The following is an 18914-nucleotide window of genomic DNA, read 5'->3' on the forward strand; positions in this document are numbered from 1 at the left end:
GGCCTACTAGGTGCAGGAGCCTGCAGAGCTTAAGTGCTATGTTAAGCCCCTGTGCTCTTGTCTTCTTTTCTCCACAGATATCGCAAACGGCACCAGTTCAGGGGGGTACCGCCCACCTCCCAGAACCAAGGAAGTCATCATCAATGGCCAGACTGTGAAACTTAAATATTGTTTCACCTGCAAGATTTTCCGGCCCCCTCGTGCCTCTCATTGTAGCCTTTGCGATAACTGCGTAGGTGAGTAGAACCAGAAATTGCCTCTGTCCCACCTCTAATGTTTGTGCTAAAATGTCTGTAGCTGATGGAGTAGAGATTTCCTGTGAATGGACCTGTGCTAAAGAGAGTCAGCATGTGTGTCTCTTTAATCCTTCAGAACTAAACAGCTCGATAATAGTTAATATTTCAACCGTATTGCCTCCTGCCCCTGATCCCGTTCACCAAGGCTAGCGTTGCCAAATCTTTTTTCTTTTTACATCCTGCAACACCACGAGGACAGCAGAACGTCCTAGGCCTTCTCCTCCCGGGTACACAAGACCAGAGGGGGCGTTCTTTGTGCCTTGGAGCTGCCGGTCGGCAGACACTTGAAATAAAACCATTTCACCCCTAGATCCTCCATTGCCCAAGGAGCTGGCTGCAGGCATAGCCAGACTCTCCCAGCTCCTCAGAGGAGCATTGTGCTTGGGTAGCCGGAGGCATCTGAAGCCCAAGGAGAGGAAAAGGGGAGAGGCCAAGAGACTTCTGGGCCTACAGTTAGGATCGTAACAGGCTAGGAAACAGGCAAAGGGAACAGCGTGGAGCACAGAGGGCCTCAAATGTAAGACTTGGCCCTACTGTTAGGCTGCCACCACCCCAGCGCAGGATTTTTACAGCTGACGTGGGTGCCAACCCCTTGGAATTACTTGGGCAGCACTTCCTGTCACTTCAGACTGAGCGCTACTACCCACACCCGGAGACCATCTTCCCCCCTGGGATGGAGCTTCTCAGAGATGAGTTTGGCAAGGAGCTGGTGGAAGCCCCAAGTGACAGGAAGGATGGTGAGAAGTGGACTGAGGCTTTGCCACACGGGGGGAGACCCCCAGTTCTTCAGTCCCATAGCCTGCCTCTAAAAGGAATAACCAGGGATTTTCCTGGGCGAATAGACGTGGAAATCCTGTTAACCTCACACCTGAAAGGATAGAACGCCTCAGAACAAACCTTGTTTCCCTTAGTAACACATTATCAATTTCCAACCCTTTTCGAGCCTATTAGAATTTGTAGTCTCAATTCTTCTTCAGAAAAAAAAAAGTTATATAATGTTTCCTGCTGTGCAAAGCCATTTTCCTTTTATTTGTCTGAAATTTACTTTATCCTCACTTTAATAATCTACAGTTTGGTAGAAAGCCCATGTTTTCCCTCTCAGGCCTTTTTTTTGGTTTTATTCACTTGGAAAAATTACTTTTAGCCTTTGCCTCCGTAGCAAAACAGCATGGAATTTTGTTGTCTTTCCCAAGTAGTAAGAACCGGTTAAGAGCCTGGAATCTGGTACCCAGTGGCCTGGGTACGAATACTAGCTTCATGACTTAGACAAGCAACCTCAACTCTCTATGCCTTGGTTTTCTCATCTCTACAATGGTGTCAATAGGAGTGCCTACCTCATGGGATGGTTAACAGAGTAAATGAGTTAACACATGCAGAGCACTTAGACCAGTGCCTGGCTTTGGGCAAATGCTCTGTGATTGTTAGCTGCTCTTCTGTTATTACTACTGCTCCCTTGACATTTTTGATTGGCTTTCTCTGGCCCATTTCTTGATCTACTGTATCCCTTTACAGGTATGGTGACCAAACCTATACCTGGTCCTCTATGTGAGGACACACACCAGGGTTTCTACAAGGACACATGACAGCCTTTGTGTGATACCCTTCCTGATGACTTCAGCCCCAGTGGCCATCCCATGCCCTTCTCGAGCATACTTTTAAGCCAGAGCAGCACCGTGGCCTAAATGTCTTCAGGGGAATAATCTGTAGGGATTCAGAGAACCCTTTCTTGGGTTGTAATTTTGATATTATATGATGAAATATTATATGATGGAATATATATATATATTTCGTTCACATAAAATCTTTTGCATGTCTTCTCCTGGAGGTCTAATGACTTGTTCCAGTTGGCATTTATAGGAAGGGAGTTGTTTCCTACAAACCTGAAGAGTTTACGGGGCATCTCCTTCTCTTTATCATTTATAAAAATGTTTACCCATTACTAGATACCTGACTGTCAGTTGGTCTCAATCTTCTGTCTTCTGTCTCTAGGCTAGATTCCTAATCATGATAAAACATTCCTCTCTATCTCACAGTATTTTAAAATTCTCTTCAGATCATACTGTAAAACACTTTCTGAAAGTTCATCTAATTCCCTCATGTGTCCCCTCCATCACCCATAGGTAAACATAGGTTTACATGTTCCTTAAAGAACCCTGATGAATTAGATGTAAAATCATCTTACCAGAATTATATATGTAGTTAATGGTGTACTTCTCCTATAGTATAACGGTATAAGATAGTACCCTTTCTTATAGAAACTACCAGCTGAGAAAATAAGAGCCATCAGTCTGTAATATCCAGGAGCCCTTCTGATAGGTTCTGAGCAACCTTTCTGACAAATCCAAGTCACATGCTAATCCAGAACTCCACAAGCAAGCATGGGGAGATGCAGAAAGCAAAGGGAAAGGAGAGGAAGCGGGGAGGTTGGGGTAGGCTCAGAGGAGGAGACTGGATGAAGAGCTCATTGACAACAGCTGCCTCCAAGCATCATTTGACGGCCCTAGCGCTGGAGGTTGGCAAACCCTGATCAGGGCCCCACTGTGTGGAGGACAGGTGAGATAAATAGCATACAGTTGATGTAAAATAAAGCTACTCACTGCACTCGGGGAACAATGACACAACGACTCAAAACTACATAGTTTTGGTTTTCCAGTTCATTAGACTACATTTGGACCTTTGGTGTGACCCATTAACTGACCAACGAATTGGACCTTGTGCATTTGGGAAAAGAGAGTGGAAAGCAAATGTCTCCAACTGAGAAGTATAATTGCAGAGTTTGCCACTATTTTATTTTTAGATAGAAAGCTTTTATTGAAAGAATTCTACTTTTTGCAGCCACGGGAAAAAAAGAATACAGTGATGTGCTGAAAGCCAGGGTCTACACATGTGGCTTCCCTTCCCTTGTAATGAATGGCTTTGGGTTGGTCCTTCCTAGGCACACAAATAAATGTCACTTTGCACTGGGAGGGGCGAGAGGAAAATGCAGCTTCCCAGGCAGTTCAGAAGCACATTTTTCTTTGTTAAGTAAGTTTGAAATGAGAGCAGAATGGTAGGGGCTGTGTAATTGGAGTTGAGGACTAAGGGAAAGGCTTTCTTGGGGAGCAAACTCTGTTGCTAACATAGAACAGGTTAGCAAAGCCAGGCGGTTGGGACATGGCTGTAGGGACAGACAGACCCAGAACTGAATCCTGGTACTGTCCTTGGATAATATTGGAACCTGGGCAGGTTATCTGACCACCCCCACAGGGTTTCCACATCTGTAAAATGGGGTGATCCTAGTACTGCCTCATAGGTTTCTTTTAAGGATGAAGTGAGATAGTGCCGAGCAAGCCCAGACCTGGCGCACCGAGGGCTCACAGAGGGCTCGCCAGTGATGTTATCGTGCGTAACAGGAGGAGAGCTGCCGAGCTGCTCCCAGGGAACTGCGTAGAGCAAACGTGGTCTTCACAGAATGATGGGAGTCCCCTTGTTTTCCTGTAATCTGGGAGGCTTTGGGTGATCTGCAGCTGCAGGAATGAATATATCCTCTCTCTCTCTTTGTCTCTTTGTCTTTTTTTTAATCTGTTTCTCTCTCATTGTCTCTCTGTGTTGCCATCAGATCGCTTCTGCAGATTGAAACAGAGTATTGGGGGTTGTTTGTTCTTCCAGGCAATTTTTTTTTTTTTACATCTTTATTGGAGTATAATTGGTTTACAATGGTGTGTTAGTTTCTGCTTTATAACAAAGTGAATCAGTTATACATATGTTCCCATATCTCTTCCCTCTTGTGTCTCCCTCCCTCCCACCCTCCCTATCCCACCCCTCCAGGCGGTCACAAAGCACCGAGCTGATCTCCCTGTGCTATGCGGCTGCTTCCCACTAGCTATCTGCCTTACGTTTGGTAGTGCATATATGTCCATGCCTCTCTCTCGCTTTGTCACAGCTTACCCTTCCCCCTCCCCATATCCTCAAGTCCATTCTCTAGTAGGTCTGTGTTTCCAGGCAATTTTTGACGTTATAAAATATTTTTACACAACTGACAGCTGGGGCCAAGGAGCCACCTCTGCTCGCTCAGACCCTTAGGATCCCTCAGGTCATTAAAGGAAGAGTAACAGAAGGAGCTGGAAAGCAAAACATACCCTTGTGAGGTCTTCTCAGACTCACTAAGTATGTTCCAGCCCCAGCTGAGCCCCTTCCACATCGCCCCAACCAGGGTGGACCCTTTCAGGGAAGTCTGTCCTTTGGGGGGCTCTGGCCCAGTGCCAGACAGCCAGCAGCTTTCCCTGGCATTGGGTATTTTTAACACAACCGAAACCCGTAATAAAATGCGATTTACTTGAAAGTAATTTATGCATGCACGGTGAACTAAACTAAGTTTGCTAAACACTAAAAAGGAGCACTGCAAGCGTTTGCAAGCCTGCTCTACGGGAGTCTGTCTGACTTGGACCAGCCCAGAGGCAGCAGCACCTGGGTCCCAGACCTGCTGCCTGGTCCATCTCTGCTTCCACCATGCCATGTCTGGAGGTGCTGTGAGGACAGAGAAGGTGGTGCACGAAGCCCTCGAGCTGTGTCAGCCGCTGCAGAGCTCTCGGCGGCACCAGCCTCCTCCCTCATCGGGGGCGGGCAGGGGGGGTGCCCTGGCCCCATTTTCACCTGTCCCCTTCTGTCATTTCTGACGTGGATGGCGCAGAGAACCTCCAGACACCCTCTGCAGGGACTCAGTGCCCACTTACTCTTGTTTTTGGGAGAACTTCATGGTTGTCTTCAAAAGCTCGCTCTCCCTCTCCTGGGCACTGTACTACGCTCTCCCTTCCAGCCGACAGTGTCTCCCCCCCCCCCCACCCACCCATCCAGCTGCTTCCTCTGAGATATTGGTTTCTGAGCTGAGACTGCAGATGTCTTGTCTGTTGCGTACCCTCTGCTGAGCCCAGTTACTGCTTCACAGTTGTACTCAATATTAAGAGGTCTGAAATATCTGAGATTTAGAATCACAGCTGCCTTCTGGTGTGGGGTAGCACACTGGCATTTCTTTTAAACGATTTGGGTATGGTGAGAAGGGTATTAGTTTTACATAGGGAAGCATATCATTTGAAGGGAATGGAGCAAGCTGGCATTTATAGCCTCCCAGGGACCCCAAAAAACGAGGGATTTACTGTGCCCCTCCTAGTTTCCAGTATCCTTGCTTTTTACTGACATTTAATGAGCACCTATGTGTTAGGCACTGTGCTAGCATCTAGATGCATCAAAATAAAATACAGTCCCCAAGAATGATTCTTAAGAACAGACCAAAGAGAATTCAAGGCCAGAAAGCATTGTATTTATCATATTTCATGGATCAAAAAAAGAGTAATTTTATGTTAGTAAAGAGTACATTTAAAAATTCAGTCATCAACATATAGGCATCAAATAACATTGCATCAAAATGCATAAAGTAAAGATTGTTAGAAAACGCAGGGATAATTTGGTATAACATAATGCTAGTGAGAAACAATAATATACCTCTGGTTTTGTTGGCTCAGGTAAACAAAATAAAAGTAAGAAAATAAAAGATAATGAATATATAATTAATAACTATATGCTGAACTTTGTTTCTGCAAAGTATACTTACCTTTTTGAACTGATTGTGGAACACTAGCAAAATTAATCATACTGGCTGCACAGAAATTCCTAACTTCCTAAAAGCAGATATTACACAGACTGTGTCACCTAATGACATAACAATGAAACTAGAAATCAATCACAAAAATATAAATACACAAACCTAACCAATTTTAATGTTTTTTAAGAACCTTTTCATCAACTCTTGGGTGGCAGGGACTTCAAAATTGCACTTGTGGAATAGTTAGAAAATGACAATAAGAACAATGCAAAATAAAACTTCATGCCAGTCAGAATTCTAAATTCTAACCGCACAAAATAGTTAACCTAGGCAGAAAAGGAGTTATCTGGAAAACTATCAGGTAGCTCATAGAAAGGAAGGAGGAGGCTGCAGAACCAGGCTCGGCAGCCTGGAAGAGCCGGGGGAGGCTCCTGCAGTAGGATGTCCCAGGAGGCGCGAGCGCCACAGCAAGATGTTTGTGACACCACCCCTGAGTTCTGACTCTGCGGCTACCATCAGCTCGGAACTGTGACTCTGTCTGCAAGGACCATGGGCTCTGGATTCAGAGATCTGCGGGGTGGGAGCCCCTGGGCCTGTTTCATTTCCACACCCAAGCAGCCAGCGAGACGGGCCAGGGGAGGTAGCTGCCCCACTTTCAGCTTCTGTAACAGGGGTGGAGGGCGGGGCCTACCTCCCACCTATTTTGGGATTCTCCACAAACAGGAAGCTTACTTGGATGGTGGACGGCCAATGAAATTAGAAGTTTTCAGAAGTCTAGTACAAAAAACAAAACCGAATTTAGAAGCAACTAGAGGAACAGAGCAGCCATCTCAAGAAGATAGAAAAAAGAAGAGCAAAATAAACTTTAGAAAAACAGGAAGAAAACCATTAGTAACCTAGAAAACAGAAAGATAAATATGACACCAGATCTAATTCTTTGGCAAGTAAGCAACAAAAAGATAAACTTCTGGTGAGACCAAAGGAGAGAAAATAACAAAATGGAAATAACAGATTCAAGTGAGACATTCTCTCCACAAACTTATGTATAAATTTAATGCACTTTGAGGCAGGAGACAAGATTAAAAATGTACAGTTTGACTACCAATACCATTTTGGGAAAATTATTGGATTTTTGGAAACTGTTTACTGTTCATGTGAGGGCTGCCCCTAAGCTTTCCGTGGTGGCGCACAGGCTGGGTTCTTCTGCTCCTGAGGGCTTCCAGCCCCTTTGTGTTCATCTTTGCTTTAGTTTTTTTCTTAGTGTCTGGAGTTTTATCCTTTTTGGTTTAAGCAACAGGTCCTGTAACTAAAAAATATATCAAACAACCTAATTAATGCTTTTGGATTCAAGACGTTGATCATGTTTCCACCCTCTCCCATTCACTGACCTCTCTGGAGAGTTTCTGTTTGCCTTAGACCAGCAGTAATTGTGTCTCCACCTCCGACTTGAAATGAATAAATACAGACGTGGGATCTTTTAGCTGAAAACAAACTGGGAGGTTTTTCTTTCCACAGATAATCTATTGTAGTGCACCAAGGGTTTAATGAAACTTGCAAAATGACAGATAACTTCAAGGCATATTACTGTCATTGTCATGTAACTCACACTGTGCAAGATTGTGGAGAGAGCCGGAATTCATTTCACGTCTGTGCGGAAGACTGTTCATAAAAGGTTTTATTCATTGATATGAAGAAACTCAGAGCCAAATGTAGCAGCCTCTAAACAATGTAAAGACTTTGGGGCGTGTATTTTTGGCACTAACTTATTCCCGGTTTTCTTATAAGCAACTCAAGTCCTTTTCATAAAGTGATGGGAGTTTTAATTAAGTCTCTCGTTATCAATGATTCGTTGTTATTAGCTCAAGTGACACATGGCAGAATTCCAAGTAACCTTCCTGACTCATTTGACCATAAAATGTCATTCTTTCCTGGAAGACTTTCATCTTCTCTTAATTCAAATTGAAACCTTTCCTGGTTGTCAGTACGTTCTTTTTTCTGTCTCTTCCTACCAGTTCACATTTCCTGGATTTCACTATTGGTTCCCGTCTCCTGGGAGCCAATAGTTCTTCTGTTGGTTCTTCTGTAACCTCTTCTTGGCCATCCCCCAGCTCTTCTCTTGGCCTCCGTCATCCTCCATGGATTCTTCATGCTGTAGCTGGAGACACCCTTTTGTTTCAGCCAGATAAGCTGGTCCCTTCTCTTTCTCAACATGTCCTCCCCACAATTTGAGCCCCTGTGTTCTGCCACCAAGAGTTTCTTCCAAAAAAATTAAAATCAAGAAAGTCTAGAGGTGCTTTTGAGGCAATAACCAAAATAAAATAAAATTCTACAAAGTCTCTCAACTTTCAGAAGAATTTCCTTCATAACATGTTTGTCATAGGTATAAGTACATGTAAGTAGATGTAAATTCCTCAAGATGGAGTACCCAGGCCTGGGAGTCTGCATTGTAGCAAAGTAAAAGGAGGTGGGGGTTATGCATGGTCAAGGTTGAGAGCCATGGGAACAGACTTTCTGTGACCCTCTCCGGGATCCATCACTGAGGTCAAGCCATCTGGGGGTGTTGGGGATTGCTCATCTCTCGTGGAGAGCAGCGGCCAGCAGGGAGGCCTCCTATGGGAGGCGGCCACTTGCAGAAGAGCACTACTATGGTGATTTGCACCCTTAAGAAATTAATATTAGTAAAAAAGCTACCATCTTTGGAGCCTGTTAGAAGCCATACATTGCAAGTTTCATTTTACAAATGGAAGTTCATCAGTATTAGTACTTCTTCTGTAACTCACCTTAGGGCCATAGTCCCTCTGGGTGTCTGAGGTGGACATTGACATGGCCTGACAACACGGGTGAAGTCCACCAAGCTGAGTGGCTGGGCCAGGGCCCAGCGGGGGGTGTTGAGAGTCAAGAGGAGGAATCAGGCCATATCTGTAGAAAGCTCTGTAAAGCAGGCGTTCACCACGCATCCAAAAGTATTTCTTCATTGGCTGGTATATGCAAGTAGAATGCAAAGAAGTGTTAAGATGGGCTTCCTGCCTTTGACAAGTTTTCTGCCGACTCATGAAAAGTGAACTAACATCATAAAGAAATATTTTAGGGAGTTCCCTCGTGGCCTAGTGGTTAGGATTCCAGGCTTTCACTGCCGTGGCCCAGTTTCAATCCCTGGTCGGGGAACTGAGCTCCCACCAGCCACACGGCGCAACCAAAAAAAGAGAAAAGAAAAAACAAACTGTTTGACCAGGTTGTAGCACTCAGGATATCTAGTCTGATCTTAGGAGGGTCATCTTAGACCAACTCCCATGAAGAGGAGAAATGGGAGGAAAGGCTGGAAAAATTCAATAGCAGTCACACTGAAGCCCTCGGGTGCCTGTCGAGAAAGAGGAACTAGACTCAGCCACTAGTGCCTCATGCTCGAGCCGGAACCTGAGATGGTCTGATCTCACACATCAGTGTAAAGTGAATTGGTGAGATGTCTTAGTTAGCTCTTGGCCAGTGATGCAGTATGACAGACACCCTCCAGAATCTCAGTGGCTTTGAACAAACAGCCTTTCTTTTTCTCATGGGCCTGTGGGTCTCCTGGGGCAGCTCTGGGTTTGGCTCCAGGCATTGCTCAGGTTCAGGCTTCTCAGATTTGATTCTGGGACCCCGGCGGAAGGGACAGCAACTGCCAGGCATGTTCTCCTCACTGGGGCCGGTGGGGGGTGGTCACTGGACCACATGATGGGGGCCAAAATATGCAGTGTCTCTTACAGCCTCTGCTTACGGCACATCTGCTTAGACTCCATGAGCCAACCAAGGCACATGACCGTGACCAGGACCTGTCAGTGGGGCAGGGAAGGATACTGCCCCCTCAAGAAGGGGAGTAGTGAGTATTTGCTGAAATACAGCAATCTGTCACATGCAGGGAGACTCGAAGGCCAAAGATCAGTTACTTTCTAAGAAGCAGTTGTGCGTCTCATTCATCTTTTTAAAGCAGATGGCGCCTTAGAGAAGATGCCCAACAATCAGTTGTTTACTTGAGTTGCCAAGAATTGAAATTGGGCTCCAGCAACGGATTTGGGAACTAGGGAGGGCTAAGGATGCAACATACTTTACCAGCCCCAGAGTTTCTTCTTCCAAGATATTTGTGGCTGTATCAGCCCATCCAGCTGTTCTCTGTTGGGTGTTAAACAATAAATGTTTCACCAAATTCCACCCACTATTTGTAGGAGTTGGGCAGGACTGAGCTGTTAAAGGTTGGAAACTTGAATAGTGAAAAATAACCTGTATGCTTTAGTTTTGAAAGCTTAATACACGTTTGGACATTGTTTTTAAAAAGCTATAAAAATAATTCGGTTTGTTGGAACAGATTAAATTTTATCTTATTTTTAAAAGGTTGAGAAGTATTTTAAATAAAGGACTAATGGAAATTGGAATAAAGGAAGAAGATTCACTTATATAAGAACCTAGTACCTATGAAAATGTAATTATTGTCTTTTTTGATAAAAGAAGTGAAATGGATACATAGAAACGCTTTATACTAAAATAACTTTCATTTTATGAAGCCGTCATATATTTGCATATGGCTTCTGACTTTTGGAGGTAGTTCTGTGTATGTTATCTCATTTGCTGCTCACAACCAGCCTGGGCATTAGTCGAGGTAGAGAGTATCACCCCCATGTGCTACGGAACTCAAATTCAGAGAGGGCAGGAACTGTCCATGGTCACACAGCAAGACTCTAGCAGCTGGAAGCAGAAGGCAGCCTCCTAACCACTGTGTGAAAGTTCATAAACCACAGACTTAGAGCAGAGAGAAACCCAGCTGGGCCTGAAAGTCAGCAGCAGGTGGACGAGGAAGACCTAAACACATGAGACAATGTAATAATTTCTCCTCCAGCCTGGGAGAAATGCTCATCAGCCACCAGTTCGTGTCCGCCATGCGTGAGGCTCTGTGCCGGCCCGGGCCGGGGTGCAGCATGCAGAGAGAGCAGGAAGCTGAATCACACACGGTCACCAGCCTTTAAAGTCTTATAAAAGCTGCAGGGAGGGTGGGGAAGGCAAGTGTCTGGCACGACCTTGTCGGGCCCAAGCAAAGTCATAAGTAAGCTCAACTTGCTAGTTATTCCCCAGGATTATCAGGTTAACACGGCAAGATAGATGTATAAGTACTTTAAATTTTAAAACATCTCTCATAGGTGTATATGAAGATTATATTCCCCTCCTGAAATTATACTGCCTGAGCATCCTAGTGTTTGTATAACAGAGGCTCTCTGTACCTTGGATCAGGCCTTCTCCTCCCCAGCATTCCTGTTAGGCTTTAAGATCCCAGGGGAGAGTTTAATGGATCAGCAGGTGCCGGAAAGCTGATGGGACACCGCAACTTGAGTGGAAGCAGTGAGCCCCAAACCTGAGGAAAGTCACTGACCACATGGCCTGGACAGAGCAGGTTCCCCAAAAGGCCCAGAGCAAGAAATGAGATGCCACGAGGACACACAGCAGGACTGTGGCCCTACTGCCGAAGTGCAGCCTACTCCCTGGGCCTGACTCCCTCCAACCACAGGCCTGACCAGGCGCTGAGACCCTTGCTTCTCAGCGTTGCTTAGTGCAGGGATTCCTGCCCTGGGCACCATCGATGGGGTTCAGGGGGTCCAAGAGCTTGGATGGAAAACTCTGACATCTTTAACCTCACTAACCTCTAAATGAAATTTAATATTTCGTTCAATTATGAACACAGGCAACAAACCACATTAGTTGCATTCGTCACCACTGGAAACCACAGACATTTTCATATGACATTACAGACATTGAAAATAGAGCATTTACATTTGCTATTTCAAAACCACAGTAGTTGATAAACTGTAGCTCTTATTATTTGGCATATGAATAAATAAGCTTGTATCCTACTGTGTCACAACTTTGAAACTAGTTTAAACTATTTTGAAGATGACATTTATTACGGATTTCAACATTAATAAGGTGGAAGGGTGCATGGCTTCATGAGACTGCTAACAGGGTTCATGGCACACAAACTAAGTTAAAAGTCTGGTTAAATCTTGTCTAGACTCTGCAGTTGTTAGAAAATAGACTCCTTAAGGTGACAGATAACATCTCTCCACCCCACCAGAGGGTTGGTGTTGATTTTTTCCAAGTAATCGGCAGTAATGTTTATTTCAAGAATGCCATTTTTAAAAGCTGCTTTTTTTAAAAAAGAAAAACTTTACTGGGCTTGTTCTTCCTTCCTCTCTTTCTTCCTCTTTCGCTCTTAACCCAAACACAGGTGTGCAGAGCGCGCGCACACACACACACTCTCTCTCTCTCTCTCTCACACACACACACACACACACACACAGCTTCCTGCACCGGGCAGTCAGGCCTGGGCCACCCACCCACCCGGGGTGCTTGCCAACCTGGTGTCCAGCCTGCTACAGATTCTTGGTGGTTTTCTGGGAGCATCTGTGTCACCCTTTCCTTACAAAGGAGAGAACAGAAAGCTCAGGGGCAGGACGAGGACTGTGCCGCTGGCCTTTCCCAGCCTCCTCCCCAGCTCTGTGTTCTTGGGTAAATAGGGCCCTTCTTAAAAATTGCTGAGAATTTACTCCTTCCCATTGTTCTTGCCTCAGGCTGTTTGTGCTACTGAGAAATATTGGGAAGATAAGAGCCCTTGGTATAAAGAAATCTAAATTTTCCCTCAAAAAATAAGACAATATTATCTGAAATTTGAAGCCAAGATTGTTTCCAAGCCCCACATGGGTTTTCTCATGGTTTGTATCACATACATTTTCATTGAAAGTTAGCAAAAACAAGATAGTGTTACAGAGTGTAGGCTCTTACACATTCAATTCACAACAATATCACAGTAGAGTGGTCTGCCATTTATCATGGGATAGAAGTAACCAGTTTTCTATCAAGCTGTTTGTGCCTGAAAAACCATTGCCTATTACTGATTTACGGGTTTGTTTTTCAGTCCAATAAATTGAGCCCAGAATGCATTGTTTTCATCTTTGATCATGCTGAATATTTGCTGTAGGACAGGAAATCACCAGCATGTGTGCCTGGGGCTGTTATAATGCTGTGCTCAGGGAAGCGGGGAGCCTCTAGGCTAATAATCCTTTAGGGCTATGCACATGGCCATGTCAGCACTTCATTGGCCCACCTGTTTAAGGAATATCCTCTGACTGCTGCTGGTGTGTCAGGCTCTGTGCTAGGCAGGCACTGGGGAGACGATGGGGACAGTGAACAGCACAGCCCTGCCCGCAGAGCTTCCCTACCGAGGAACTCAGGCAGATTCACAGACTCCTGTGGTACAGGGTCATGTGGGAGCGTATGGGAGAGGTTCCTAACCCAGAGGAAGGAGCATCCCATCTGAGACCAGTGGATGCACACGTCATAGGAGGATGACCTGTGCAGAGGCGCAGAGCAGCAGGAGGCGGGCAGACCCATGGGACTAGAGAAAGTGGAGACTGCAGGCAGAGAGGGCTGCAGCCAGAGGAAAGACGCCTTCCAAGCCGCGCTGAGGGGCTTCAGTCTTATCCCAAGGGCAAGGGACAGTGGAGTGGCCTTATCAACCGTGTGTTTCAGAAAGTGCTCTCTGTCTGCATTGCAGAGGGTGAACTGGTGGTGATAAGACAGGGCCAAGGAGATGGATAGGAGGGCTGCAGCTACCCTATAACTAGGGAAGTAGCCGTGGAGATGGAAAGACGGCGTGGATGGATCCCAGAAATCCTCCAGAGGAAGAAGCCACGGAACTAAGTGCTTCATTAAATTCGTGGACTTGGGGCAAAGAAGAGTGAGTTTTCGATCCCTCTGTCTCCTGAGTGCATAACTATTTCCCCATATTAGGAAATTAATGCTTTTAAAGAAAAATCAAGTTCACATATTTTCCGTCAGTCATGACACAATGACCTGAGTCTATAAAGTACATAACTCAGTGTAACCACCGGAACCCTCTGGCTCTTGGTCCAGAACTGGATCTGCAGCAACTTAAACATGAGGACCCAGAGACAGTGACGTCAGCTTCAAGGAACTGGGTACCACGTGTGTCCAGCTGTGAGTGGTTGGCTGGTGTCTGAGGTCAGAGACAGTGAAGAGAAAAGGGGGGAAGGGGAGGAAAGAAATGCTAGAAAATAGTAGGAAAAGAAATACAGAAGGGAGGGAGCAAGAAAGGCAAACGTGGAGAGGAAGTGAGAGGTAGTGAGATGGAAGTGGCAGCAAAGGTGCTGGGTCAGAGCCGTCGGGGCTGAGAGGAAACAGAGCTGGGGTGAGACGCGCCTCACCTGGCTCGGGGCTGCCCCGCAGCTGCTCAGAACGCCAGCTGTGCCCACAGGGCAGCCCCCTATCCAGAACCTTCCCCACCACCAGCATGACCCCTCCTCCCTGCTGTCCAGCTGTTTACAAAGTGACGTCACGAAGAACTGAGAGCTTCGTGGTGAGTGAGGTGGGCTGTTGAATGGTCTTTAGTCAAAAATGTTTCGGGCTGCTGCTAACGAAGAGTCCACTTTGAATCCTGCCGTAAACAGAAAGTGTCTTTCCCCCTCTCCTGGGGCCTCAGAACAGAGAACAGAGGAGGTGGAGACAGTGCCGAGAGGAGAAAGCAAATCCCGCGAGAAGCCGCAGATAACAAGGGACCGTCCACGGACAAAGGCTGGGCTCGGGGCGAGTGCTTCCCCGCGTGTGGGGGAAGGAGAGCCTTGCCTCAAGGTGTCAGGGAACAGCAAGGGGACCCCAGAGGTGCATCTGGCTGGACCGGTCCAGCCTCCTAGACTTGCTGGCTGAAAGTCTTCAGCATTTCCTTGGAGAGAAAAACTCAGAGATAACATCATAACGTGCATTTGTAGAACTTCTGCCCATGGCTTTGTAGGGTGAGTCCTCAGGGAACCTCAGACATTCCCAACAGAGTCCTTCGCTGGCATCATAGAGGCCCGAGGGATGACCCCACCTCCCTTAAGTATCATTATCCACAGGCGGCTGAACTGGATAGATCCTACCTGAGTCAAGAATCTGGACCTAGAGTGAGAACAATCAAGTAAACTGCCCGCCCCCGTGAAGTTTCAGTGAGCTTGATTCTGTTCACATCCGTGGAAGCCTTCCCACAGCCTTGGGAGGCAGGGGTGGACGGAGCGTTCACACACATAAATGAGGAGTGGCAGGCAAGGTTGGCTCACACCCTGGGAAGCAGGGCTACCCCCAGAGCCCCCTCAGAGCAGCCCTGCTCTTCGCAGGTTTGGGTCCTGGCTTGCTGGCCTGTCGAGTTCAGAGCCACCCTTTGGGACAGGCCCTGTTAGCTGAGCTCTCACACGGAACCAGCAAAGCCAGGATGCTGACGTGTTCATCTTCAGCAAATGACTCTATGACTGGTCCAACTACTTGGGCAGCCAATTCATAGTCAGAAGGCTAAGTTATAATCATAGAATGAGAAATATAACCATCATGGGAAGCAGAACGTGCATGGCCAGCCCTGGGGCGGCTTTCTGGATACTTGGGGCAGATATTCTCGTGTAAGACCAGGAGCCGTCTACGTGTATACTTCAGAAAAATGCTTTGTTAGAAGACTCTAATAGTTTAAAACAATGCATTTAAAGTAAATTTTAAAACACACATCTTTTCTTATTGTGTGCATTTATGTATTTAAAAACTGTTTTCAACAAAAGAAAGAGACTGTCTGTCTGGTGCTATATTTTGGAAAGTGCGTCCTTCACCAACAGGAAGGGTCTCAACCACAGGATCTCTGGGGCATCCGGGCACATTCTCAGCCGGTCCTGGATTGCTGCCATGAAATCAACCACAGGTCCACGCACTGCACACATGCCCACTTCTAACGCAAAGGTAAATTGGACCTAATCCAGAGAAAAGTGATCTTTGACCGTGGTTTTATTTTTAGCTGACCAAGAAGTGCTCACCTCATTTCTGCCTGTAATTGTCCAACGGCAGCTCTGTTTTAAAAACACTTCTTCGATACCCAAGAAAGCCACAGGCAACTACTTCGTGAAAGTCAGTTTCCGTTTGTCTTGCTCTCGCGGCATGTGTACCTCTTTGGCTCGCTCTGCCTCCCCTGATTTGTCTGTGGCTCCTGGCTTCGCGTCTCTGGGGAGTCAGCGTGCTCATCTCTGGTCTCGCTGCCTTTTGCCTTCCCGAAGTCTGTCTCTGCCTCTCAAGTTTATGTCTCCAGCTCAGGCCTCTCCTCAGAGCTCCAGAGTTGGCAGATGCACCTGCTTTCCGGGCATCTCCACTTGGAGAGCCCAGAGACATCCCAAGTCAGCATTCCCCGGGACCCACACCTCGCGGAGCGCCAACGCCGTCCATCGGTTGCACGAGGCAAACACCAAATGTTTCATATTTGGCTTCTTCCCCTCCCATCCTTCCCTAAACACCACCAGGCCCTGTACTTTTTCTTACTAGGTGGGTGCATTTCCCTCCCCTTACACTAGCATGGCCAACTGCAAGCTACCGTCATCTCTCACCTTGCCTGGGTGGGGGTCTCCTAGTGGACCCCGCTACCATCCCAAACAGAATCTGAGCACGCCACCTCTCTCCTTGAGTGTGCTTTCCTGCTGATGGCTCACAGGAAGGAGGCCCACATCCTTCACCTGGTCCACCAGATCTGTGCCCTGCCCCTCTCCAGCTCTGTGGTACCTCACGCCTTGCTGCCTGGACTCCAGCCCTGAGAGTCTCCTCTCAGTTCCTGGAAAAAGGCACATCTTCTCTGTGAAGTCCTCTCACGGAGGGCTCTGGGCTGGTTCCTAGGGAAGCACACTCCTCCCTGGGTTTTCTGTGCTCGGCCTTCACAGCTCTGGCCGGTTATTTGATGAAAACCTCTGCCTGGTGGACGTGCAAGCTCCAAGAGGACAGCTCTGTCTGTTCCTCACCAAGTGTTCTCAGCAACCTGCACCTCCCTGGCCTGCAGCTGCTCAGTTAACATGTGCTGAAGGAGGGAGGGAAGGACGAAAGGGAGGGAGGAAGGAGAAAAAGAGAATTGGATACTCCTCTGCCTGTATCTGCTTCATCTTTCCGGGGTACCTTTCTCTCAGTGACTAGGTTACTGTTCTCAACCGGAACAAAAAAGTTTCCTTCCCCCAGTCTAAACAAAACTCACCACTCACACCCTCAGACCTCCCAGCGGTACAATTGAAAATTTTTAGACTCCAAGAGAAATGATAATTTTTTAAATTAAGTCTGATCAGGAACTGGTACCCCTGATACAGTTCTGGGAGGATGGAAATGACAATTTAAAATGACTCAAAATGTATTTAGGCCTATTACAGATATAATTTATACATATATTTATTCACTCAGCAAGTATTTGAGGGCCTATCATGTACCAGCTGCCAATTTGAATAAAGCAGTAGCTTTCAAATTTTTTCCCCCTGCAACTCACAGTAAGAAATGCATTTTATATCGGGACTCAGTTTACACAGATACTCAAAGTTTCATGCAGCCGTACTTGAGTATATGAGATGCCTTGATATTTTCTATTTTCTTCTTTTTTTTTTTAATGTTGGGCACGACCAACTAAACTAATTTTATGACTCACTACTTGATCACAGCCCTTAGCTTGGAAAACCCTGAATAAAACATAGGCCCTTCCTGCATGTAAAGCAGCTCCCGACCTGTGGTCAATGACTGGCAGTTATGCTGGGTGAGCAGAGTACCAGCCTCAAGTGGGGCTAGGGTGTGGGGTGTGTACCTTCGGGTCCCGAGGAGAGGGCACATTGAGCAAGCCAATCAAAGGTAGGCGCCTGCCTTTCTGCCTTCTTAGAACAACTCAACTTGAAAATTAGTTGTTGAAATAGGTGACTTCAGTTTCAGCAAACTAAACCAATAGGTCAACCGTTGTTAACTAAGAACAGGCTGCAGGAAGCTGTATGTAAAGGCTGGGTGTGAGTGCATGAGGGTGGGAGGGACTGTCATTTTCATTGGATTTTCAAAGCATTGGGAAATAAAATATTAAGAATCAGTACTGTAGAGGTTAAAAAACAGAGCTTCTGATATTCGTGGAAGACAGTAGATGAGAGGGTGTGCAGTGTCAGCGTTTGCTGCCTTTGCCTCAGGTGTCCCCCATCACATGGTCCTCCTCCATCACCCTCATCCCATCGCACTCACCCAGGCCAGTGGAACCCTGAGAGCCTCTCCCGGCCCTGCCCGGGGTGGAGCTCCGTAGCTCTAGCAAGTGGCAGCCAGGAGGGTTTTGCTACTTGCCCTAAGGCTCTCCATATGGAATGGGGATTTTGACCTACTGTTAAGCTTAACTCTTAGATAATCGTAATTTCCTCACTATACTTTGCTCTTAGCAGCTCTCTGTAAATCCTTTCAGACAACCCAATAGAACCTCTAGACATTAATCTGCCACAAATGAGAAAACCACATTCCCGGGCCGTAAACAGTTAACAGGGCAGCTCAGTGGGTATGTAGGAACCAAGGCTGATTTAATGCTCTGCTCTTGCCATCTTGAAATTCTGAGTAATTTTTGAATATGATGCTCTATAGTTTCCTTGTGCAGTGGGCCCCGCAGAGTACATAGCCAGTCCTGACTATTAGATAGAATCTTTGGCCTGTTCTTTTGAGAGCCTGTGTTTAGAAAAGTAATTAGCAATCCGCTGACTAGACTGTGGTAACTCAGTGAAGTGCTGGCATGGTTTGTACAAACAACAGCAACAAACAAGAAAACAACACACTATATCTAGAGTCTAAGAAGTCTGCTGACCTGATTCTGGTGGTGGGAGTATTTATGTAGTACTTAGTAGTCTCTGTAGGGCCACCAGTTAGCTCCGGGTCTAACCTGGGTCTATAAGAGAGCTAGCTCTTATCAATTATTTATTGAGTTTCTACTGCGGAGGCCTGCCAGCACTTCCTAATTTTGTGTAGAGTGGACGCCATGGACTTCATTCTTGAAAAGTTTTATTTAGCCATACAATCCTAATGTTTGAGTGAGAAAGAAACCTTAATGACATATCCAACTGCTGGGGCCCAGAAACCTGCCTAGGTTACATCACAAAATAGGCATTTAGGATGAGGACTTCAGGGCCTTTAACTTAAGAATCCAATGTACCTTCAACAATGCACCACCAACAGAGCAA

At 46.3% G+C, this 18914-nt stretch overlaps 1 protein-coding gene across 4 annotated transcripts in view; it reads left to right on the plus strand.

Annotated features, from left to right (window-relative positions):
* ZDHHC14 (zinc finger DHHC-type palmitoyltransferase 14) overlaps positions 1-18914 on the plus strand; it is a 276877-nt gene that overhangs the window by 207708 nt on the left and 50255 nt on the right. For all 4 annotated transcript variants that reach the window (XM_060283944.2, XM_060283943.2, XM_030853070.3 and 1 more), the window contains exon 3: positions 78-236. In XM_060283944.2, coding sequence (XP_060139927.1) covers positions 78-236 — 159 coding nt within the window. The remainder of the gene's footprint in view (positions 1-77; positions 237-18914) is intronic.

The sequence above is a fragment of the Globicephala melas genome, chromosome 14 (assembly GCF_963455315.2).
Source record: "Globicephala melas chromosome 14, mGloMel1.2, whole genome shotgun sequence".
Lineage (NCBI taxonomy): Eukaryota > Metazoa > Chordata > Mammalia > Artiodactyla > Delphinidae > Globicephala > Globicephala melas.